This window comes from Diospyros lotus, chromosome 12 (genome assembly GCF_014633365.1).
Source record: "Diospyros lotus cultivar Yz01 chromosome 12, ASM1463336v1, whole genome shotgun sequence".
NCBI lineage: Eukaryota > Viridiplantae > Streptophyta > Magnoliopsida > Ericales > Ebenaceae > Diospyros > Diospyros lotus.
In genome coordinates this window covers 20,332,015-20,359,044 of record NC_068349.1, presented here as the reverse complement: position 1 = coordinate 20,359,044, position 27,030 = coordinate 20,332,015, and the positions used below count along the sequence as shown (strand labels likewise).

Genomic DNA, 27,030 nt, shown 5'->3' with positions numbered 1-27,030 from the left:
AAATGGGACAAAATATTGCAATGAAAGTGAATCTATTTTCTTCATTCTAAATAATGTTGATTAGAGAACATGGATCCTGGTACCTGTGGTCCTTTCTTATTTACGTTATGAGATACCATGTTTTAATAACCCAATTTTGTGATTTGGAAGTATTGGCACTTGCATGTCCTTGTGATTATGTTGAGTTCTAGTAGTGTTATTGTTCTGAATATTTTGGTGGGAATATTGGATTTCACTAGAGCTGTTAGTGTATGAGGTCATTGTTGCAACCAATGAAGTTCCTTGCATAGTTGGCGAATTTTGGAGGTGGTTATATTTTATTTTCTTGTCACCTCTTTTGCTGTCTGGTTCAGTTTGGTTTGGCACTCGTTAAGGAACATGTGGTTCATCCATACTTTATTTTCATGAGCTCTTGACTTTATTTTTTAGCTCGAATTTGTTTACAATAAAATACACGACATATAGCATACATAGGCTTTAACTGATTGTGTTGAATGTCACTTTAAATTTGTAATCTTGAATGAAATACTAATTCTAGAGTTATACTTGGGACTTTGAAATAAATATGTTGAGCATTATCCTCAAAGGTGAAAACACTAAAATTGAAAACTGGTTTGATTTTTGTTAACTAGGGTTCGCTAGAATTAGCTGACTTTGGTGGGATTTAGGCCACTCTCAATCGCACACACTCACAGATGAAATTGAAAGAACAGATTAAAGAATCAAACAGAAATGAAAAACAAAACAGAAAAGTAAAGTAAACCACAGATGAGACAGTTCTTTTATTCTGGTTTGAATCATTCCATAAGAATGACCCTACATCCAGCCTTGAAACACTCTCCGAGAGCAGTTCTTTCTTTATTTGAAATGATCAGTACAACAACCTTCCTTCTACCCAAGTACAATATTGATTTCTCTCCCAAGATTACAAAGGACTATCTATCTCTAGCCTTTTCTCTCAGAAAGAAAAATACAGAATGCACTTGCTCAAAATGTTTCATAATCCCAAGCGAACAACCCTTGCCCGTTGTTTATAGAATAAGAGGCGGACACCCCAATATAATTGTTGGACTGGATCAAGTAGATTAGAAAGTCAAAATAGGATATTGATAAGATAAGGATAAGTCATTATCCTTGTAGAATAGTTGTTGTAAATTTGTATTTCAAGTTTGTATTTTAAGTTTGGTTTGTTCCTAGTTTTTTGGAGATAAAAGAATCCTAAATCTTTGCCTAAAATATAGGAGATAAAATAAGGGACCCTTGTGTATATATTCTTTCCTATTTCTCTAGAATTAATTAATCAACCATTCTGTTTTTGCTTGTTTCATAGTTTCAGAGTTAAGGCTCGACAAACAGCATTAAAACTATTCATTGTTCTTCTTCTTTCTCTCAAAGACCATGGCCGATATTCACCAGAATCTACCAACCAACTCTATCAATAACCATCCCATACAAATTACTCACCACAAGTTAAATGGTAGTAATTTTAGGGAATGGTTTCAGTCTGTTTTATTGGTGATCAAAGGGAAAGGAAAATCCGGCTATCTCATGGGTGATATTCTTGCTCTTCTGATCGATTTTGCCATCTATGGCACTTGGGAAGCAGAAAATTCAACCATAATGGCATGATTGATCAACTCGATAGAGCCAAGACTAGGGAGGACTTACCTATTTCACAAAATCGCCAAGGAGATTTGAGATTCTGTCTAGGAGATGTATTCCGACCTGGAGAACTCCTCTCGAAGCTTTGAAATACGGTCAGTCATTTGGACAACAAGACAAGGTAACATGAGTGTTACAAATTACTTTAATATATTGGTTGAGTTATGAGGAAATAAAGTAATAGAAATGCTGTAAGCAGCTAATTGAAGCCGTTGGGTGGTTAGAAGGTAGTTGAGGTAGCTAGAGGTCCTATAAAAGATAGACCTACGGCACTTTGAGGGATATTTGGGAAACGAATAATCAAAGTCTCTTTCTATATTGATTATCTTTTTCCTTCCTCTTTCTTTCCTTATTTTTCTCTCTCTCCCCCTCGGTCTTACATTCTATAGTTACTGAAATTGCCAGCCCTAATTCATGGGCTTGACAAAGTGATATCAGAGTTGGACGAACTAGTTGCGGGGTAATCCGCGGAAGCCATCATGGTGAGGGTTGGCATCGGAACTTGCTAGCAATATCAACTCCAGCGCAGTCACGGTAGTTTAAGGCGAAGTGGTAGTCGTAAGCGATCAAAGGGGTAGTCAGACTCACGACCCTTGGCAAGACGTGACCCAAGAGGAGGCGAAACTAATGGATGCGAAAACAACTCAAATGAGACAGACCTGAAGGACAAAAGCAAGACATATTGGGTTTACAGACGCAAACAATCTGGACTGAAATTCGGAAGCGAGGAGCTTGGGCTTGGGTAGGCGCGCATGGACAACGGCTCTTGGTTAAATCTTGAAGTGGTGCAAGTCTTGGCAGAGATTCCTACGTTCTATGCAACAACACATCAAGTGGGCCACGACTGGGGTAGGTGAGAGTGAAGGCATGGCACGGGTCAAATCTTGATGTGGTGTAAAGCGTGAATTGAAGTTTGGGTAGATGGTAGAAGGCACAAGATTGAAGCAATTGGAGGTTAGGTTCGAAGCCTTGGAATTCGGTATTACCCATACCCAAGATGCCATGTGCCAAAAGCGGGTAGAACTAGTTGAGTGGAAGGAAGCCATGCAAGCGACATCGGAAAAGCAACAAGAAGTGGTTGGAAGATGCCAAGAATCGGTTCAAAGGTGTCAAGAAATGATAGAGCAACAGGGGAAGAGGATCAACAATATGTTAAATATGTTGGCCTCTCTGCCTCAATTACGGTTATCGTCGAAATTTCCGCCAAGGTAGGCGTCAGAGCCAATCTTGCCACATCAGGGCAATCAATCAGGAACGGTCAGAGTTTTGGAAGAAGTGGAACAACAGATAGTTCATGAAAATTCGAGAAGAAACTTGCAACAGTTGGTGCACAACCATGAGCCCATGCCAAAACTACCATGTTCGAGGGAAAAAACCCAAGGTGGTGGCTAAGGAGGTGCGAAAGGTTCTTTCAATTCTACTGGATTTTCTAGGATCAAAATGTGACTAGTGGCGGCTTATTTGAATGAAGTGGCAGATTCTTGGTACCAAGGGTGGGTCCAAAATGAAGGGCTACAAGGGGGTTGGAGAGTTTTTTCGGAAAGGGCTCTGTGAGCGTTTCGGGGAGAAGAAAATGACGGATGTTATTGAAGATTTCAGCAAGTTGAAACAAGAAGGTATTGTAATGGAGTACCAAGCCAGATTTGAGGAGCTAAGATCCATGGTATGTTCCATACAACCAGGGCTCACTGAACAGTACTTGGTATCAAGTTTTGTTAGCGGGTTGAAGGAGGATTTATGACCCATGGTCAAGATGATGACACCCAAGAAGGTAGGGCTGGAGCGAGGCTACACGAAATGACCTTGGAGCCATTTTTAAGAGGCATAATGTGCCTTACGAGCCAAGTCTGTTAGTTGGATAGTATGAGGAAGGGAGTTCGGGGGCCTTGCTTACAGGGCCTGATCAACTAGTAGTAAAGATAGGAGCAAATAATAATGGCGATAAAGGAGGTTGGATGGAACATGGAAGGCAATTTGGGGTATGTTTCAAGTGGAGACAAATATAGTCCTGGTCATCAGTGCAAAAGACAACTGATGAATATGGAAAGTTATGATTGGGAAAAGGAAAAAGAAGAAGATATTTCCTAGGCAGAAATAGGGGAGTGCATGGTGATCATCGGAGAGGAATCACAACTGAATTCTATATAGGCTGAAGTGTTTGAAGGAAATGCTGAAGTAGCAGCAGAACAATTAGAGGCGGATGCTTCTACACTTCTACTACTCAAAGGGAAAAAGCAAAACAGTAAAGAGAATAGACGGAGACAACAAGTATTGAAGGTAGGGATTGGTTGAACCATAGCCTTCGTTCTCAATTCTTGGGGAGAAGAATTGTTTGAAGGGGTGGGGATTGTCACGACCCTAGGGAGTAGTGTGTAATATTGTAAAATGTTAGGGTCTAAACGAGGAAATAAAGTAGTAGAAATACTGCTAATTGAAGTCGTTGGGTAGTTAGAAGGTAGTTGAGGTAGCTAGAGGTCCTATAAAAGATAGACCTATGACACTTTGAGAGGGATATCTAGGAAAAGAATAATCAAAGTCTCTCTCTCTGTATTGATTCTCTCTTTCTTTCTTCTTTCTTTCCTTCCTTCTCTCTCCATTTCTATCTCTCTCCCTCATTCTTACATTCTATAGTTACTGAAATTGTCAGCCCTAATTCAAGGGCTTGACAAGTTGGCATGAGATGGATTTATTCCATACTATAAATTGGGAGTGTACTATTGATAGCAAGAGGTGTTACAAGATGATTGAAAAAGATAAGATATTTGATTTCCTTCATGGACTTAATACTGATTTAGATGAAGTAAGAGGCAGGATTTTAGGCACAAAACCCCTGCCATCTTTCAGGGAGGTCATTGTCGAGGTGAGAAGACTAGAAAGTCGATGAAAGGTAATGGTTCATCAACTCAATGATCTAAGTATAAACCAACAAACTTATGCTCTTGCAACTGTTAAACCAAGGGAAAATTTCTCGAAAGGAGTAGGAAGGGAAAAATAGTGGTGTGACCACTGTAAAGGGCTGTATCATACAAATGATACCTGTTGGAAGATCCATGGTAAACCTGCGAACTAGAAGCTTAAAAATAAGAGAGACAATACTCGATTAGCTTATGTTGCCGAGGCACCTAGGGAGAGTGGAAGTAGGACAGATTTAAATCTATCAGAAGAACAAATTCAGGCCCTCCATCGATTGCTAAATCAAGGTACTAGCTCTACTAGTCCTTCTACACATCAGCCTACTGCATCCATGGCTTTGCAGGGTAATCCCTATCTCTCCTTGACAACACACAGACTACCTAAGGACGCTTGGAGGTGGAGGCAGGCTATCATATATATGTATTTATAACTTTATATATATATAAATAGAGATAAATTTATATATATATAACCTCTCTCTATATAATTTGTTTATATATATGTATATATGTGTATTTGAGATAATATAAATTTTATTTAAATAATTTTTTTATGCACCCTGGCGCCCGACTAGCGCCTAGCGCGTTTTAGAACACTGCCGACAATTCCCCTGCAGAAGAAGATCCCATCTTTAACGCTTGGGATGTCGAAGATTCACACATCATGTCATGGCTATGGAGTGTAATGCAGCTGAAATCAGCCAGAACTTTATGTTCCTCAACAGTGCCCGAGAGATTTGGGAGACTATTCAACAAACTTACTTAAAGGTCAAAGATGCCTTAGTGATCTTTGATGTTAAAACAAAGATTAATGCTGCAAAACAAGGCCAATTGTCTATCACCGAGCATTACAACCTAATGAGAGGCCTATGGTTAGAGCTTGACAAATATCAAACTATTAAGATGGTATGCAAAGAAGACACTGCGACCCTCAACCGGATTCTTGAAAGAGACTGGATAGTGGAGTTCCTAGCAGGACTAAATCCCGAGTTTGTTCAGGTTCGTATACAAGTTGTTGATAAAGATAATCTGCCTAATTTAAATGAGGTGTTTGCTATTGTGAGGAGTGAAGAAAATAGGAGAGGAGCTATGCTTAGTTGATCTAACATGGAAGGGTCAACACTCTTATCCAATACTAAGGAAGGAGTAGGAGGAAAAACATGGAAACCACCAGCAACTCGAACCAAGGCTTCCGGACGTGAAGGACAGTGGTGCACTTACTGCAACATGCCCCGGCACACCAGAGAGATGTGCTTCAAGTTACATGAGAAAGAGGCGGTTCTCAGTCGAATTGATGGGTTTTTGAATATGAGGACTCAAGGTAATCCGCAAAACTGTCCCCAAAGCTATCCTTCAAATAGGGTGCAAGAGAGAGAATCAGAAAAGGAAGTCTGGAGCAGATCTCAATCAGCTCGATAGAGAGGAGATAAATAGGTTGAAGGAGTTCCTAAAGACCATCCAAGATGGAGGTGTATCCTGCTCTATTGCACAACAAGGTAAACAAGTGTATTTTACTCCTTTTTTGGCCTTCAATACTGATAGGAATAACACATGGATCTTGGATTTAGGAGCTACTGACCATATGACGCCCAATTTCCATGTTTTTGAGACCTATGATTTTGAAACAATCAAACGAATCACTACTAACCGAGACTCATGCCCGAGACGATAGTGAGGCTGTGACCGAGACGATAGTGGAGAAGATTTGGGGAAGCGACATTGGTGAACTAAGCATAGCAAGATGATAGTGAACTTGTGACTCATGCCTGACGCCAATCGTCCACCCCGTACCCTAGTCCTGAATACAAACAGAGATAAGAGTAAAGATAACATAGCAGTTAAGAGTTTTGGTGAGTTGGTTAACATAAATCAAATTAAAAGGACTATCAAGAACATATAAAACAAAATTTAATGAGAAAGACGAGGTGAGTGTGATTTGGCCGATTCCTTTAATTGCAGTTTTGGTACCATCAGCCAGGGTAACAGTAGGCAAGGTATTAGAATAGGTAAGTGAGGAGAAAAGAAGTTCATTACCACACATATGGTTAGTGGTGCCAGAATCTACAATCCAAGGATCAACAGATGAGTCTTGAACAACACAAGCAACAGGATTACCAGGATGAGATTGCTCGGTGACCTGGAACTTTAGGAAGGCATCATACTCAGCTGCAGACATAGGTACCAGTTACAAACCTGGTGGAGATTGAGTAGGACTAGGATTGCTATGAAATACATAAGCTACATTGGTAGATGATGCAGGTGGAGCAGCTAGCCAACCATATTTCCTCTAGCATTTGTTCTCAAGATGACCCAGTTTCTTACAAAAGGTAGACTGTGGACGTGAGCGATTATTATTGTATCCTCTATTTGCTCCTAAGGTGGAAGCCTGAGACGCAAGAGCTGAAGATTCGGCTGGAGGAATAACATGAGAAGAAGAGGACATACTATGCGCACCTGTCATATTCAACAACCTTTTAAAAGAGTCCTTCATGGTAGGATTAGCGGAGCTGGTTAAGATTTGATGGCTGATGGCATCGAACTCTGGTTTCAGGCTAGAGAGAGCAACCATAAAAAATTTCTCTCGTTCAGTAATCTATTCGATGCGTGTTGTAGTAGGAGAAAGAAAAGCATCAAATTCTTACATAAGAGCCCGAACTTGCCCTAGATAAGATTTTATGGATGACTCTTGCTCAAGATTTTTGATATTAGAGATCATAGTGTACAAATGTTGGATGTCGTTTGTATAACACTCTTCAGATTCCTTCCACATAGCAACATAAGTTTCAAAGGGGTGAAAGAACTATATGATGGACGGATCAATAGACTGTCATAGGAGGCTACATAACTGGGCATCAACTTGTTCCCATCTAGCTTGATTAGCTTCTGGGACACTTTTAGCTTTCGTGGTAAGATGATCCGCTTGGCCTTGCCCTTTGAACCACATTTTGACAGAGGCTGCCCATGAGAGATAATTGACAGACCCTATTAACTTGACAGTGGTAATATTGATTGTCCCAAGATTGGAGACATTAAAGGATTGAGAGGCAGTAGGGGCAACAGATGTCGGAGAGAAGTGATCAACGAATGTGTTGTCATGTGTCGGCGCGTGGAGGTGGAGGCAGCGCGTGGGTGGTCTATCGGCGGTCAACCGATCTAATGGCGGCGAATCGTAGGGTGGTGGTGGTGTTAGCAAGTGGTTGTTGGATAGTGGTGTTCTGGCATGGGCAATGACGGTGACGGCTAGGGTTTGAAAGTTGTTAGAAAAAGATACACAATGACGGTTAGAGTTTTTCTCACAAGTGGTTCTGATATCATGTAAGAAAATAATTATGAGAGAAAAAGTTAAGAGATTAGCCTCTCTTAGTTTGTTATTTATAATAGGCATAATGGGCCTCAAACACATATGAGCTTAATTTAATTACGAATAATTACAAATAAAACATACACATAAAATAATTACAATATATACAATTATACAAATAATTCTAACACTGGTTTTAATCCACATTTTTAAACTGTGAAGCTAAGGAGCACAGGTTCTTGGGGGCAGAGGGTTACATCTTTTCAAGTTTAAAAACTTGATGGAAATGACTCACTTCTCCTTGGTTTTATTGTGAATCCCATTTTCAGGATAAACCATAACAAATGATGTCCAGAAAGGTTTTAGTACCTTAGTCATAACTGTCATAAATGTGCTTGGCACATTTGAAACTCTAAAAGGCATCAGTACATCCAGGGTGTTGAAGGCTGTCATCCATTCATAATCCAAACAATTGATCAAGGATGTCTTCTAGGCAGAGGATGGGAAAATCTGTACTTGACTATAATTTTGTTGATGGCAGGACTATCCATACACATCCTCAAAGGGCCATCTTTCTTGGGAGCAAATAATGCTGGAAAAGCACAAGTGCTTTTGTTTTCTTGCGCTAGGCCTTTGGCAAACAACTCATCAACCTGTTTTTGCATTTCAGCTTGCTGTTTAGCTGACATTCTATAGGCTAGCTGGCTCGTTGGTAAAGGCGCACATGGGCCTGATCAATGGCATGTTGGGTGCTTCTCAAGGACGCCAAACTCCTTGGCAAATCATCACTAAACAACTCTCTAAACTCTTTCAACAATTGTTGGATTTCAGGAGGTGGTTGTGAATCTCCAAAATGCTTGTTGTTCACGCAAAGCATAGCATACTCTACTATGGCTTCATATTTTTAGAGGATAGAAACCCATTGACCTTTCTGCTTGTAGAAGTATAAGTAGTTTTTCCCTTAATTTCTTCTCTAAGAGGATTCAACATATACTTCTTGTTGTCCTTGTAGACGGACTATGTGTTATGCTTGGTGTGAAATTGCATATCATGATCATATAATTGTGGTCTTCCAAAAAGATATGTCTAGCATCTATTGGCAAGATATTGCATACAGTTTCATAATCCACATTAGCACCCATGGTAAACTTCACTAAACCCCACGTGTATCTCACATTTTACGTATAATGAATGAAGTGCAAGCAAAAGTTTCTTTTAATGTATATCGTAGTTTTCCATCCTACTGATTTATGATTTCAAGAATTCTGAAACCCAAAATTTTAATTTATTCATAAAAAAATCTTTCTAAAGCAGATATTAGAAAACACTTCTGCTGACACTTATTTCATTATATGTAGAATATGCAAACTCTTTTCCGCCTATTTTGAAATAATAAATTATAAGTATGCTTGTGTTGTTTAAAGAAAATGAAATAAAAGAAAATAGTTGCTATTTCATTTCTAAGTGGTGGTTATGGAGTGGTTTCAAAATTTTTTTTGTCTTCCTTTTGAGGGCAGTTTTGTATAATACATTTATCTATTGATGTGTCCATACTGTCTCATGGTGATGTTTTTATATTTATCTGTAACCCTGCACTGTTTGTGGTTGGGGGGTAGTCCATTGTGGTGCCTGTGATTCTTAGCCAAGTAGTTGTGATTAGAATTTGTTGTGTTGAGTGGAGAAGAATCATGTTTCTTATTGATTTTGATGCATTATTATGTTTTTCTATTTTTCACTAAAAGTTTACCTGTTACTCTAGGTTTTCAAAAATTTGTACAAAAGATTGATGCACATATATGTTTTTCTGGTAGTGCACTTATTGTTCCTGTGCTGTCTAAATGTCTTGACCAGTTAATGATATGAAGAACCAATTTCAATTTACAACTGAGAACATTTTGGCCAGTTCTCTTTACAGAATATTTTATTCTTTATATTAGTAATAATACTTATTTGTTGCTGTCTACCTCCCCCATTGGAATCTTGGTCTGTGCTGCATGGATGGAAATTATTGACTGAATTGTGCTGTTAGTGACCAATGTAGGGAAAATATAAAGTAAAAGATCATCAAGTGTTAGTTTGTGTTCTACCTTCCTTTATGGATTTTAGTTACAAATTTGAATTTCCCTTTTAATGCAGCCATTTTCAGATCCTATTGTGGATGAAGATAGCTTTGAGCATGATGGAGATGGAACTTGGCCTTTCCATAGTTTCGTTGAACAATTAATTGTTGACATGTTTGATCCTGGTAAGCTCAAGCATTATTTTATGCCTTCTTGAAATTTATAGTTATTTATTCACTTAGTTATTTTTATTGATATTATTTTTTTGCACTGAATGAGAGTTTCTCCGATGATATATTTTCAGTTTGGGAGGTTCGGCATGGTAGTGTTATGGCTCTAAGAGAAATTTTAACATATCAAGGTGCTTCTGCTGGAGTTTTTATGCCTGACCTAAATTCTCCATTATTTTCTGAAACCAAAGATAAAGGTAACGGGACTTCAATTAAGAGAGAAAGAGATATTGATTTGAATATGCACTTGCTTGAAGATGACACCAAACCGAATGTGAAGAAGCCAAAGATTGAAAATTCATCATCTCAATTGGTGGATACAGTTATCTCCAGTGGCAAGGATGATATCTTGGATACCCATGCAAAGGTTGAAGAAAGTGAAAGGTGTTTTTCTGCTGCACAGGGCAATGGTGAGTTTGGTGTCACTTCTGTTCAGATAGAGCCCCAATCTTGCGTTGATGATCATAAAGATCTGGATGTGCTGGAGGAAAAGGATTCTTGTGAAAATAAGCGTTCCATGGGGAATATGGATTTTTTGAAAAATCTTCCTGAAAGTTGTGAGCTGATGAACTTGGTAAAATTGGCTAGGCGTTCATGGATGAAAAATTGTGAATTTCTTCAAGATTGTGCGATTCGTTTCTTGTGCGTATTGTCTCTAGACAGGTATGAATTTGTTTTTCTATTGTGTTCCAGCCTTGGAATTTAGTTTCTTGTTGAATTTGTTAAGAGTTAATTTCTTCTACTATCAAGTAAGTTATTGCTTCATGGTGTAATATCTCTTAAAATTTTCAATGATAGCTGGAAACACTCTTATTGGAGGTCCTTGCAAATGAACTTTGTGCTTTTTCCCCTTTTCATTTCTTTTTTGCAGTTTTGGAGACTACGTCTCTGATCAGGTTGTCGCTCCAGTACGAGAAACTTGTGCCCAGGCATTGGGTGCCGTGCTTAAGTATATGAATCCCACACAAGTTCATGAAACATTAAACATTCTGCTTCAGATGCAGGTAACTACTGTCTAAAAGACTGTCCCTGTTTCCCCTGTGATTAGAGATCTAGGTTTGTAGGAATTGCTCGACTGTTAATAACACTTAAAATATTTCCTCTGTTTCTTTCAGCATAGACCAGAATGGGAAATTCGACATGGGAGTCTTTTGGGTATCAAATATTTGGTTGCTGTGCGACAGGTTGAACTCAGTTTTAACTTATCTTTTTGTTGCCCATTTAGATGCTCCTGTAGTTGCCGTCTTTAATGCACTTGTACATTCTTTATGCACCTTAGATTGGTTTTACTTGTTTATTTGTTTTTGGGTTGTTTAGATCAAGCCAAAGTGCCATGCTATAAATCTTTGGGCATGGTAATTGAGAAAAGGTGCAAGGAGAGAAACTAACAAATTTGTCTTATATCTGGTAGGTAAAAAATGGAAACTATTTCATTATTGAGATGGTTGTTGGAAAGGTCTAGAGATAAGCAAAAGGATTTACATATGGTATTTATAGAATTGGAAAAAGCCTATGGTAAGAGTCCCTAGAGAAGTCTTATAGAGGGCATGGGAGACGAAATGAGTTTGGATTGCTGTCACGACCCCAAGGGCATAGGAGTAATTATTCTGTTACATGTATTTTTCTTTGTTGTATCTTAGACTGTTATGGTGTTGTACCTACAGTTAGTTACTAACTGAAGGGATGTAACAACCTATAAATAGGTTGAAGAAGTAGAGAATGTGAGCTGATGAATGAATTTGAATTATGTTTCCCTCTCTTAATTCTTTTAATTCTCCATCCATTCTTTTGAATTTCCCCTATTTCTTCTGTTTTCTCCCTCACTTTCTATTCTCTCACTCCCAAATTGTTCCACAATTCCATTCTACATGCTTAGAAAATCGTAGGAACTTTACATTTGGGATTAGAGTCGATCAATCCTTGGTTGTGACTCTAGCAAACCCGTAGCCGTTAGGTGCGGAATTTGAAGGCGAATTTCGGCTTGTGAGTTAGGCGGTCCTCGACTGTTGAAGCAAATCAGGAAGGTGATTGCGGGAAACAAATTCTCGTGTGATTACTGAACATCAGCGAATTGCTAATTAGAAGTAATCCCCATGAAGCAGATCCACTCGATTCTCTGGAAGTTGAGTGAGAGGTGAGTTCCTGGCGATTTCTAACTTGATTATGGTGGATTTTATTGGCTGCATTAGAATCGACCAACATAGGAGGTCGATCCAGAGTAGCCAATCACGAATTGGGAAGCAGAGTCATAGGGAATTGTGATCCAAGCAACCAGAAGTGATTCATCTGGAGCAACCGATCCTACGTTGCTGGTTGGTGCGACGATTGATTCTCATTTCGGAAGATAACAATAGTGTTTATTCTCGGGCAATCCTTTGAAATAGATCGACAAAGAATTTTGAGGTTCATTTAGAATTTAGAAGTAGATCAAAAAACAATTCTTTGGAGGAAGTAAAATGGCGGAAGGCACGAGGATGAAACATCTTGAGTCGAGGATGGAGGCACTGGAAAGGGGGATGTTACGGACTTAGGATGCCATGACCCGTAACAGGGAGGACATCTTAGACATCTTGACCATAAGGGAGAACGTGCGAGAGGATCTCACTACATGTCGAGAGAGTATGCAAAGGGAATTAGAGAGGCATCGGGAGATGATGGATCAATATGGTTAGAGGATAGACAGGGTGTTCAACATGTTATCGACATTATTGCCTTAATTTAGTTCCTCAGTAGTTTTCTTGCCGAGGTTGGTTCCCGATCCAATCCTGCTTGGTGATAAGACTTCTTTCTTGAGTTTTTGAGTTGGAGTTTTTGCCGAGATCTGCGTCTGATCTAATATTGCATGGTGATGAGATTCCTTCTCGAGCTAGAGTTGAGGGATTACCAATTGAAGAGCTGGCAGTCTGGGTAAAAGGTTTTTCTCAAACCACCCATTATACTACCATGCCAAGGTTGGAGATACCGATTTTGAAGGATCCAAACCAAGATGGTGGATTTGCAAATGCAAGTGATTTTTCCAATATTACAATGTGGTTGAAGATCAGAGGATTAACTTGGCAATAGCCTATCTGAATGATACAGTTGATTCTTGGTACTTAGTGTGGACCACGTCTAGAGGGACTGAAACTAGGTGGATTGACTTTGTTGAGGAATTGTGTAAACGTTTTGGAGAAAGGATTATGGCAAATGTAATTGAGGAATTTAACAAGTTGAAGAAGGAGGGATCGGTGATTGACTATTAGGAGAAGTTTGAGGAGCTAGGGACTCTAATGTGGAGCTCCTAACCATATCTCATGGAACAATATTTTGTGTTAAGCTTTATCAGTGGTCTCAAGGATGAACTAAGGTCCATGGTCAAGATGACGATGCTTGCTACGGTGAGATAGGTTGTTGAGAAGGCAAAGCTACAGGAGTTTACATTGGAAACGATTTCCAATAAGTATACGATCGTAACAGAAATTCAGCCTTTGTTCTATCAACCATTGGAAGAGGATCAAGTAAATGTGAATTCTAAGGTTTAGCCAAACCCTGATGTAGCAAAATCATCTACTATGGAGCAGAGAAGAAAGTTAAGATTATGTTATAAGTGTGGAGATAAATTCAGTCTCGGACACCAATACTAAAAACAATTACTGAACATGGAAGGGGTAGAGGATGGAAATGAAGAAGAAGAACCAACGGGAATTTTGTGACAAAGGAGGCATAGTTGTAATAAGTTTCTTGGGGACAAGAAATCTCTCAAGAAAGGGGGAAATGTCAAGACCCCAAGGGCGTAAGAGTAATTCTTTTGTTACATGTATTTTTCTTTGTTGTACCTTAGGCTGTTATGGTGTTGTACCTACAGTTACTAACTGAAGGGATGTAACAGGCTATAAGTAGGCTGAAGAAATAGAGAATGCGAGCTGATGAATGAATTTGAATTATGTTTCCCCCTCTTAATTCTTCTGAATTTCCCCCTCCATTCTTTTGAATTTTCCCCTCTTTCTTTTGTTTGCTCCCTCCTTCCCTATTCTCACTCCCAAATTCTTCCATAATTTGATTCTACATCCTTGGAAAACCCTAAAAACGTTACAATTGCTTATATATAAGCTATCGAGAACATGTATCATCTAGTAAAAAAATGTGTTGGGATTTGTAGAGTAGATATTGAGGCCCAATTATAATTGGATTACACCTACAATCCATACTGTGCCCCTATCTCTTTACTCTTGTGATGGATGAACTCACAAAGCACATCCAAGAAATGCTTTGTTGTATCTTATTTGCAAACAATATTGCTTTGATGGTTGGGATAGAGGAATGCGTTAATGATAAACTCGAACTATAACACACCTTATGTGGAATGAGTCAATAAAAATAGAAGTGTTATGTTATTGTGGAAGTTGGGATCAAGTTATTCCAAAAAATGATAGTTTGGATCTCTTGAGTCAATTGTTCAAAAAGAATGGGATTATGGAGGTTGTTACCCACAACATTTTTAAAGGTTTTAAGTGCACTCAAGCACAAAGGCCTTCTAAAGCCTATTGCTTTGGGCTCAATTGAAACAAAGTGCAAATGTTAGAAAAAAAAGAGCGAATATTATATTTGCGACTAAATTATTAGATAATAATGCCAAGACAAAAATTCATGCTAAAAGATAACAAAAGAGGGTATTTTAAATTGCATTAATTTTAAATGATTTAGTCGAGGTTAGGTCATCTTCGTCATTATGGTTCTCATCATCTTCCTCATTAGTGCCATCTAATTGACTTAGTCAACCAAAACTGGTTGTGAACTAGAAGTTGAAACTGGTGTTCCAGTTTTTGGATTGCTTCCTTTGCTTCTAATATTAAATCCAGATTCTTCAATGTTAGGTACATAGGAACACCACGCCATGCCAAAAAATCATGACCAAATACTAAGTCATTCTCATCTACAACACTCCAAAATATTTATATAATAGATAGGGGTGTTTTGGTGTATTAGGGTACATATAACTTTTTTCTTTTTAAATGGTAAAACGGTAAAAGATAAAAAAAATTAAAATTAGCGCTCTTTAGCATGCATTGTGCTTAACAAAAAAACATTTTCTTTTAGTGCTGAAGCCGTATTTTACCATTTGCACTTTGCCTTGACAAGAAAAAGCACTAGAATTGTGCTTTGCGCTTGAGCACACTCTTTACTACACTAGTTACTCATGGTAATAAGGCAGGGTGGTTAAAGTGGAGAACAACATTCAACATTTTATGTGATTGTAAAATTCCTTTTAAAGATAAATGGAAAGTTTTATTGGATGACTATAAGACCATTTTTTGTTGGATGACTCATAATGTTGGGCAATTAAGTGCTACATGTGCAAAATATATATAGTTGATATGATAAATTTACAGTGGATATGCAAGCATACAAGAAAAGATAAAATAATGAATGAGGTCATATGTGATAAAGATGAAATTATGCATCTTGAAGATAAGATGTACTAGATTCAGAGGGTGTTTGGCTAAGTGGTTTGATTGCTTATAAGCTGCATAAGCAGCTTATAAGTTATGCAGTGTTTTTTTTTGTAAGTGTTTGGCAACACCAATTAGCTTAAAAGTTATATAGCTTAAAGGCTACTACAATAGCTTTTGAAAAAAGCTTGTGCCCCCCATATTTTGCAAAAACGCTATCACCAGCTTATTGCGTTGACCGACTAATTTATTATTTTGCCCTCAAAACATTTTCAATATTTACGCCCCTTGTCCCTGCTACCTCTTCTTCTCCATTGCTTTCTTCTCCCATCTTCCCTTCGCTTCTGCCATTACCGCTGCTGCCGCCGTCACCCCTCCTCCAGATCTACTGTTGCCATAGTTCTGAAAGGCGAGAGGCGCAGCGAAGCGCAAAGAGTCCTGGAGCCTGAGGCATGAGGCGCACGAGGCGAGGCGCGACTTTGCGAAGCGAGGCGCACTTTTTAGAAAAAAAACTCAAAATATTATAAAATCATAAACAACTATTAAATTATCAATAATAACACATTCATATCATTCATGATTCATTATCTTCAAATTCTAAACTAACAACATCAAAATTGATTCATTCATCATGCAAATTCTAAACTAGAAATATCATCAAAGTTCAAACTTAAGTCTCAAACTCAACCAGCAAGAGAAATTGAAAAACTAATCAAATAAAGTCTCAAACTCTAAACTAGAAATATCAGCAACCAACAAGAGAAATTAAGCAAGAATGCAAGAAATAATCAAATAAAAAACAAGTAAAGAACTCACAAGAGCAGGCTGGAGCCAAGAAGATGGGAGGTTGGAATGGAACTGAGATTGGCAGCTACTTTCGGTGGGCAGTGAGCTGCTTCTTAACAGCTTGAACTTGAAGAGCAGATGAGAAGAGAGGTGAGGAAGAGAGGAGAAGAGCTTGAGCAGAAGACAATAGAGGAAGAGGGCGCGGCTGGAGAGGAAATTAACAAGATAGGGGGTGGGCGTGGCTGGAGAGGAGAGGAAGATAGGAGGCAGTCGTGGCTGGAGAAGATAGGAAGAGGAAGATCGGGCCGAGCTGGAGAGGAGAGGAAGAGAGAAGGGGGTCGCGGCTGGAGAGGAGAGGAAGAAGAAGTTCTGGCTGAGCTAGCGAGGAAGATAGGATGTGGGCGTGGCTGGAGATGAGAGGAAGAAGAAGATCGGGCGAGCTGGAGAGGTGAGGAAGAGAGGAGGCGGGCGCGGCTGGGGTTGGAGAGGTGAAGGAGAGGAAGAGGAAGATCGGGCGAGCTGGAGAGGATGAGGGCGTGGCTGGATGCTGATGCTGGATTCGGGAGAAGTGAGGAGTTATTGTGTTGCCAGTTTTAATTAAAAGACCTAAGTTTGATGAGGCGCGCCTCACACCCCAGCGCCTAGGCGCTCAAGGCAAGGGCCTCGCTAAAATCGCCTTGCCTCGGCCCAGGCGAGGTGCCAAACTGGCGCCTTGTGCCTAGGTGCGCCTTTGATAACTAGGGCCGTTGCTGTCGTCCAGCTGGGCCTCTGCAAGCCGTCGTCGGGTTGGTGGGTCGCGCTATCGCCGCAAGCTGTCGTTGGGTTCCATTTCAACCTCTGTCTCCCGTCGCTTGTTGCCCTAGCTCTTTTGGCCGCCACCCTTAGCCATTGGCCGCTGTGCTTCTCCCCGCTATGTGTATATATATATAAAACAACATAATATATATACACATAACAATATATTATATGTATATATATAACACTTAATAATATATATTATTGTTATATATAACATATATATTACATATAGTAATATTGTATTAATATATTTTTAATAATTATGTATAATTTATCATCTAAGGGTAAAATTTTACATCATTCCACACCATGTTTATTTTGGTATTTTTGTCAAGTTTTGATAGCTTATTAGCTCTTTCAAACCAAACACATAACTATTAATTGATAGCTTAAAAATACATTTATCCAAACACATTATCAGCTTAAATGCTACTCAACTTTTAACTTAAAAGCTAAATAGCTTAAAAGTTATGAAAAAAAAGCTATAAGCCAAACACCTCCTAAGATGGTTTGGGCATGTGAGAAAAACTGTAGAAGCTCTTGAGCGATGAGTAAATGAAATAGGGGGAATTATAAAGAAAAGAGGGATAGGAAGACCTAAGGGTGCATTTGATTGCAAGGGTTGAATTTGGGTGGAAAGAAAATGAATTACAGGGAATTGAATTCCTGGGAAAATGAATTTTTGGAAATTAGAAGTTTAACCTGTTTGATTGGTATAATTTTTTACCTGAAAAATGATGTTATTTTCCGTCTTTTGATGTTTGATTGGTAATATTTTTCATAGAATTTGATCATTTTCTTGACATTTCGTGTTTGATAGGTATTATTTTTTTGTGGAAAATGACACATTTTTTATGGAATTCAATGGTGAAAATGTATTGAAATATATTGAATCCCTATACAGACATACATATATACATAAATATATATATACACACACAGATACATATATATACACACACACACACACAGATACACACACATATATATCCAAACCAACATTGGAAATTCTTCATCTCTACATACACAGACATATATATACATAAATATATATATATACACACAGATACACACACATATATATATATATGCACACATACATACATACATACATACATACATGTATATATATACTCACACAGAGAGGCCCTCTCTCACTGCCTCTCTCTCTCGCTCGCTTGCCCTTCCTCTCGTTCGTACACAGATACACACACACGCACATAGATACACACACACACACACATATATATATATATACGCACACATACATACAGATCTGCTACCTCACCCACCCGTTGCCGCTCATCGTTGCTGACCCACTCGCTCGCTCGCCCTCTCTCTCGCTGCCTCTCTCTCTCTCGCTTGCCCGCCCTCCCTCTCGTTCGCTCTCTGTCCCTCTCGCTGCAGATTTGCTTCCATGGAAGTTGAAAGGGATGAAGATGGGAGCACAGTGGGTTGCTGTTTCAATTGCTTGGAAAATCGGAGCTCCTCCCCCCCAAGGAATTGGTTTCCTTGATTTGAAGGAAAATGCTATCACGTGATAAGAAATGGGAAAATGAATTCCTTGGAAAAAATTGGCTGTCAAACATTGCACAAATGGAAAATTGGGTGGAAAAAACCTCTTTTCCTAGGAAAAAAGTGGCTATCAAATGGGTCCTAAGAAAACATAGTGGAAAATTCTTAGATATGTCATTGGTTATAATACCCTCATAGAGGGTATGGCCATGGATAGAGATGCATGGAGGTTTAGAATTTATGTAGCCTATCGCACCTAGTGGGATTAAGGTTTGGGATTGTTGTTTTGGTACTTTATTTGATTAGTTGATAACCCATTTTAGATGTGACCAAGTGTTTACCCTACTTATTGAACATGGTATTAGTTATGATGGGATCTTATGTTGTGGAAAAATTCAAAATAGCTTTTATTTCATTATTTCTTTCTCCAATGTCCTAACCTTCATGCACATTTCTATACCCATTTGCTTCTCTGCCAACATCATTGTTTAAGTCACCCCTTTAATGGTTGATCATCTAGGTATTTCTCGCAACGATCCTTCTAAATTCTCTTTATATGTTCTCCCAACTTCAACTCACTTCTCCTTGAACAATAATCCTATCTTATTACCTTTTCACACACATCCACAATCTCATCTTTTAAAGTCTTACCCTTAATAATCCATACTTCATTTTTTTAAGGTCCACCCAAGTACTAAAGTAAACTCTAGGTTCAGTTAACATTTTAACTTTCTAGCTAAGGCATTTCATCTTGAAGGCAAATAATGTGAATTCCTTTCCTAATAATTACATCCATCACTTCCATAGATTTTCCTATCAAAGTTCCAACATTCCATCTGATTCTCCATCATATGACCCAATGAATATCCATAATCATAAAAACAATGCTCGACCTACTGACAATTGTTCTTGCACCAATCTAGGCCTACTTGCTTGTGTTTCCTTTGTAACTTTAAGAGCTAGAGAGAAGTTTATGTCATGACCTGCTAGTTAATTAGGGGCAGTTGTAGTATTTTTACAGTTATGTTCTAGGAGTAATTGGGCATTATTTACAATTAATTTACAGTTATGGAAAGTGGGGAGGTAGTGGAGTGATTTAGGAGCAGTTACTAGTAGTGGAGTAGTGGTAACTGCTCTATAGAATTGTGGGCTGTTTATATATACAACCATAACCCTCATGGCCGAGGATGTCAATGTATGAATTATGAAGAATTTATTAAAGTCTCTTATTTCCCCCTATTGTTCTCTCTAATTTCCCCCTCAATTTTGTCAGATTTCTCCCTCATTTCTCCCGGTTTTCCCCCTATTTTCTGTCATTCTCCCTCATTTTGGTTTGTCTCCCCCTTATTTCTTCCTATTTCTCCCTCAAATTCCAGTTCTACCTTCAAAGAAAACATTAGTTAGGACAAGGGTCCTAACAGTTTACAATTGAAAAGAAAAGAAATGTAGGGAAGAAAATCAAACTGTAGAGATTAATTGAATCAATGATTGTTACAGCAAGTGCAGTGAGTTTATATACTGCTCTCCCTGTTGTACAACAACCTAACAGACATGCCAGCAGTAAGTAACAAACAGAACATTGGTAGTGTTTTCTGTTTGTAACAAACTAACTGAATGCCACATAAGCTATGTAACTGAAGATCAACTGTCTACAAACCAAGAAACAGTATAACTCTCCTCCTTCTATTCTATTCTATACTTCCTCTATCCTTCATACATAGAAGTAATATTCTCCTTAACACAAGTTGGCAGTAGTATGGATCACAACCACACAACTGAGCACACAAATGAAGCACCCTGGCAGGATTATTGGACCTCTATGCTGAACTGCTTTCCATTGGGAACTGGTGTGCCAAAAAAGGGGCTCCATAAGAAGAATGAACAACAAAGACCCTCCCTTCCCAAGGATGTCATGTCCAGCTGTAGAGAAATCATGAATGAGGGCATAAAAGAATTGACAAAGCGTCTATTTTCCACTCTTGGAAGTTCCACCTGAATCTAGGAGGCTAAACTACTTAATTGACTCTTTGGCTGGTTGTGACTGCCTGAAAAAATTCTTGTTTCTCTATTGTGGTTCTTTTGCATGTAATTTTATTTTCCTTTTTGCCTTTTTCAAATCCATGGGTTCTGATTCTCATTTGTTGTTTCTGCTATGCTTTTGGACACTAGGAGATGCTTCATGATTTGCTTGGCCATATTCTTCCTGCATGTAAAGCAGGGCTGGAGGACCCTGATGATGATGTGAGAGCTGTTGCTGCAGATGCCCTGATACCCATTGCTGCTGCTGTTGTTTCTCTGAAAGGTCAAACTTTGCACTTTATTATTATGCTACTGTGGGATATCTTGCTTGACCTGGATGATTTGAGTCCATCAACTAGCAGGTATTTTTGCTTGTTGAGTTCCATATTGTAATCTTCCAGTGCTTTGTTTAATTTTAACCTGTTTCCGTATGTATTTCATTTGTGGTAAAATTAATCCTTGTGGAATTAAGGCTTGTGATTGTTGTTGTATGGTACAGTTAATGCAGCTGAGCAATGAAAGAAAATATGGTACATATTTTTGTATTTGTTCACAAGCATAAAGAGTTTGACATTCTATAGGAGTATATTTGGATGGCTATTTATCAAATATACAGTTGTGTATGGTGCACATACCACCATACTATTTCTTAAAATATTCTTCTCTGTTTATTTTATTTTGCTAGGTAAAACTCATATTCTTCTCTTTTTCAATCATAACGATCTACCACTTTCTATGGGCATCAGTTATTTCTTTACCATTCCCAAAGACAATGACTAGGCGTCAAACTAATTACCATTAAATAGAATATGTAAAAGGTTGGAACTTAATAATCATTTAAGGTAGTTCATTTCTTAAAAGGTCAGAACCTCAATTTGTTGTGCTTCATTTTTGAAGGCCTATAACATTTGTTTTCCTTCCAAAAATACACTCTAAATCAAGTTGTCACAAAATAATTCACTACTCGTGTCAGTGTTTTAAAAGGTGATAGCACAAAGCAAGACGTGTTACTTTGGGGGAGGTGGGACATAAGCCCCACAAATTTTTAATTTTAATCTTTTGGAAAACAAAAATAAAGAAAATGCTAATAGAGAATTCAAAATAATATAGAAAAAAAGCATGATTGAAGGAGTGTAAAATAGGTACATTAGACGGCCACAAAGAGAAGATCGAATATGCGCAGTCCTTGTAGCGCAATGATGTTGCTTAACAAAGAAGAGTAAAATAAAGGGTAAGTTTTATTCATTAAGTGAGAACTCTTCACTACCATCACAAGCCTTAGAATAAAGGGTAAGTCTTAGTTCAGCCCATGAGACGTGGGAAGATGAAACCATGCAAAGCCATGTCAATGTAACAGAATATGTCTACTTTGTAATGGAGTCGGAGTGCAGTAGTAATTTTGTAGTTCCAAAAATTATGGAGATCTATTTATCTCCTCTCATGTTGTTACAAGTTCCCATTGTGTGGTTGCTTCCTTGGCATGAACAATGTATTACAAGAATAAGGATACTTCCCATTGTCATGATCCAATGGGAATTAGAGGGGCAATACTATAATTAGTTACAATTGTTTGTTTGGAGATGGTATTAATTCTTTTGAAGTGCATATGGGTGTTGTTCTAGAATCTATTTCAGTTAAACAACCTATAAATAGGCTATAGTATGTAGAGAAGTAGGTGGAAATGATATATTGAATTCAGATCTCTCTTACATTCTCTCTCTCGGTCTCCCCTGTTTTCCTCCATTCTCCCTATCTTTGCTCAGTCTCTCCCTCCAATTCTGCTCTCTCTCTCATTCTTCTCAATTCCCTTTCTAAACCTAAGCCAAACCCTAGGGTCGTGACATTTGGTATCAGAGTTGAACCATCCTCGGTTGTATTTTTGTTGCGGCTTAGATTTGAAGGCGAATACGTCTGGTGCTCGACGATGTGCTTTTCACTCTAATTGGAAGGTGATTCTGACCTAGATCAGGGAGGTCAAAGCGGAAGATGATTTCGACCGGCACACCGTGGGGTGCTACCTGCCTTGACCGGAAGGCAATTTCGACCCAAACCGGTGAAGTCTCCGACCAGTACGCGATTGTGTGCTGCAGTTTTGATTGGAAGGTGATTTTGATAGTGATTGCAGACATAGGCGGTCATGTGCAGTTGAGTGATGCGAACTGAGGACTATTGAATTTTGATTTTGAGGAAGGCGAATCAGATCTAGTAGGTGAAGCTGATTCTTAGAAGGTGGATTCATAGTAGTCGATTCTCGGCTACTGCATTGTGACTTAGGTTGCAGCTCGGAATTGTGGATTGTCAAACCACACCAAGTGATGACGTTTATCGAGCAATGATTCTTGTAATTTTGGTGAATTCAACGGAGTCGGCTGACTTGCGGTAGCGATTTTGGTAATTTTAGTAGCTAATTTAGGATTGTTAAAGTTAGATCTAAGCAATTCTTGGAAGCCAATTAAAAAAGCGGATTAGGTTTACTGAAAATTAGATCCAAGTTCGATTAGAATTTGAAGGCAAACTAGACCAATTGATTCAGGAAGTCGGTTGATTCTCGGTTGTAATTGAGAGTAATAATCGCTTTTCTGTTTCTTAGGAGGCTATTAATCGAACCTCTGTTTTCAAGGCTACTGCATTGTGTGATTCAGATATAGGCGACCACGGGAGATTGCTGGTCACAATCGGTCCCTTTTGAGGTAAGGTTGGATGTTTTGGAGCTAAGTTTGAAGCAAACTCAAGAGGTGGTGAGTCTTTGCAAAGAGCTTGACATTGGTGAGAAGTGAATCTGGGCGATCGGAGCTCGTTGCAGTCGCTATTAGATTTCAGAAATACCAGAGTTAGGCGGTTTCTGGCCTCGCTACGGAGAGCGTGACAAATTCTCTACGAATTGTAGAAGCTTGCCATTTCTGGAAAACTAATCGAAGCTGTTCAAATTAGCGTGTTACAACCCTAGGGTTTGGCTTGGGTTTAGGAAGGGAATTTGGAAGAAATGGAGGGAGATCAGATTGAAAGAGAGGAAGAGACAAGTATTGGAGAAGATTTACAGAGAAGAAGAGAGAGAGAGAACGGAGGCAAATTTAGAGAGGGAAAGTGGAATTCAATTATCATTCATAAGCCTGCCATTCTCTAACTACTTAGGCCTATTTATAGGCTTACAATTGGATATACTAACAGTTATAACAACAATACAATCAAAATAAGAAACCTATAATTCGTATGACTATTATATCCCTGAGGATTCTTTGGGGTTGTGACAATCCTCTCCCCTTCAAACAATTATTGACCCCAAGAATTGACCCCAAGAATTGACAGCTGTTCACCCTATTCTTCAGCCAATTCCAGCCTTAACAAATTGGTTTCTTCTTCGACTTTTCTTGTTCTTATCTCTTATCTTCCTTTTCTTTTGCCTTTCTGTGTTTTTTTCTTCAAAAACATCAGTACAATGATTTGTTGGAACACCTATTTCAGCCATACACTCATTCCTTGTTGCTCTCAAAATTAATTCCAGTTGACCTATCACGCCTTTCGCCACATCCTCTCCAACAATAGAGAGTAATTCCAACTGCTCTACAGGCCAAAACTTGATTCAATGCTGTTGCTTTCCAACGAAAATGTGAACAAGCAAAGCAGCAAGAATCTCGTTTCCTTCCACAAAAAATTCTTCCACCTTTTTCCTGACATTTTTTCCTTTCTCATCTTTAGTAGAGGTATCCTCAATTGGAGTATCTTTTATTTCCCAATTGCTAGTGTACACCAAAAGCCCACTTTCAGCAGATTTTTCCTCTAGTGGAACCTTGATAGCTTTTTTGGCAATTACCATTACTTCCTTGGCAGCCTGAGTTGCCTGATCCAATTCAAGTTTTTCCTCATTCTTTGTACCTACCATCCTTATACTGAGGACCTTATCAGCCTCATACTCTTCCTCAGCTGCAAGGATGCGATCACCATCGCAATCCTCCGGCAAATATGAACAGCGATCCCTATTGATATCCTTGTCCGATCTCTCTTCCTTGCCAAAGTCTTTCGTTATAATTGGCCGGTTCAACTCCAATTTTTTCTCAGATTCATGCTCGGCATGACTTTAGAAGCTCCTTCAATCAGTTGGTTGCTTTTAGGAGAATTGTTAGGCTCTAGCTCATGCTTCCTAAAATTGGTTTCCAAGGCGAGTTCCTACAACCTTGCTTTCTTGGCCGCCTCTTTCGTGGTTGCAGGCATCATCATTTTGACCATTAACCTTAGTTTGTCCTTCAAACCACTAACAAATCTTGATACAAAAATAGTGTTCTGTTAGGGTTGGCTGAGCACTCCACATTAGGGGCATTTGCTCCTCAAATCTATACCAATAATCTGTCACCGATCCCTCCTGCTGTAAATTGTTGAATTCTCCAGTCACCTTAGTCATGTTCTTCTTCTTCCCAAATCGGTCATGTAAATTTCCAGCAAGATCATTTCCCCTAGGCTTCCCTTCCCTAGGCATTGGGACATGATGGGGAGTGAGGGAAAATGAACCTCTTACTTGAATTTCCGATTTCAAGGCTGGTGTTAGCTCCCGAGGATCTGACTTAGAATTCCTTCGTCCAGTGGACTGTTCAAAGGAGAAGGAATGAAGATAGGGGGAGAAATTAGGGAGGAAGAGAGAACAGAGAGAGAGAGAATGAGAGAGAGAATGTCAGAATTCTGTTAGAATATTTCATACCCATCCCTGGCAAGGATTAGCTGAATATATAGGTGGATTCCTTGCCCATGTGCGGTTAACCGCTTACAGCTAAGGGAATGTACAACCTGCCTAAGCAGCAACAAACATGTACCCCCCTTACAGCATACTCTACTGCCTATTCTGCTAATAGCTATTCCTCCCTTCCTATTACATTTAATTACTCTATCTCCCCCTCCTTGCTACGTGGATCATGACAATTACCCCTCTCTTCAAAATTTTCTTGTCCTCAAGAAATGTGGAGGAGGCTGGCTACTCTCGGAAATTGGCAAAGCATGTCCGGAAGGTATTCCCATGTGTTGCTATCCGAGTGGACATGAGACCACTTGATGAGTACTTGAGGAATAGGGACCCCGTGCTTGTAGATCACCCTCCTATCCAGCACAACTACCGGTTCTTTAATATTGTCATTGGCACTAGGAAGGTTGGGTAGGGTAGGACTTGTTGGTTGAGTCCCTACCGATTTTTTAAGGAGTGCCACATGGAATACCAGGTGGATGTTAGAGCCTTCTGGTAGTTGCAACTGGTATGCTACATTTCCCACCTTTGCAGTGATGGGAAATGGGCCATAGTATCTTGGATTCAACTTGGAGCTAGGGTTTTGCAGTAATGCCCTTAGGTGACCTAGTTTAAGCTTCAAATACACCTAGTCTCCCACCTGAAATTCTCTTTCACTCCTTCTCCTATCTGCAAATTGCTTCATCTGGTTCTGAGAATAAACAACAACATATGTAAAAGCTGAGAGAAGAACACAACATGCAAACTAAACTACTCCAACACTTCCCCTCAAATCAGACTCCATTGAGGTTAAGTGATCAGATGTAGATAATCTTTCAGCAACCATAAAGCCAACATGCACAAGAGATAATGTCAAACCAAGTTTTGTTCGCAAAAACTTAAAGCGATCTCTAAGCAACCCTTTTGTAAGAACATCAGCCACTTGATTAGCTGTAGGAACATATCGAACCTCCACTTCACCATTCTCCACTTTCTCTCGAACAAAATGAACATCAACTTCAATATGTTTGGTTTGAGAATGAAAAACTAGATTCTCGGACATGCTTTTGGCAGCTAAATTATCACTCCACACAATAGGAACGACAACACAGGGATAGCCTAACTCTTGAAACAATGTTTTCAGCTACATTAATTCAGTCATACCCAAGGCAATAGCACGATATTCGACCTCTCCTACAGATCTAGCAACAACAGTCTGTTTCTTGGATCCCTAAACAATAAGATTCTGACAAAAAAAAAACACAAAATCCATTGGTAGAGAGACGAGTCACCTTGCAACCAGCATGGTCTGCATCAGTGTAGACTTGTAAGGACAAATCAATACGTGAGGGAGAGAAAATCAAGCCCAAGCTAGCTGGGTCCTTTAGGTATCGAAAAAGACGCTTACAAGCTAACCAATGCTGCACCTTGGGACTAGACAAAAATTGACTCAGTTTGTTAACTGTAAAAGCGATGTCCGGACAGGTATATGTCAAGTATGGCAGTGAGCCAATGAGTGTTCTATACAAAGAGGGATTGAAAAATAGTTCTCCTTCATCTGTTAGCGAAACACCAACAGCCGTAGGAGTATCACATGGCTTGCTATCGTGCAT

General features: G+C 39.1%; 1 protein-coding gene across 1 annotated transcript in view; it reads left to right on the top strand.

Moving 5' to 3' along the window:
* Window positions 1-27,030, top strand: part of LOC127787346 (TATA-binding protein-associated factor BTAF1) — a 92,859-nt gene that overhangs the window by 18,089 nt on the left and 47,740 nt on the right. The window contains exons 8-12 of the mRNA XM_052315340.1: window positions 10,012-10,120; window positions 10,240-10,828; window positions 11,037-11,169; window positions 11,281-11,349; window positions 20,863-21,074. Of these exons, the coding sequence (XP_052171300.1) occupies window positions 10,012-10,120; window positions 10,240-10,828; window positions 11,037-11,169; window positions 11,281-11,349; window positions 20,863-21,074 (1,112 nt within the window). The remainder of the gene's footprint in view (window positions 1-10,011; window positions 10,121-10,239; window positions 10,829-11,036; window positions 11,170-11,280; window positions 11,350-20,862; window positions 21,075-27,030) is intronic.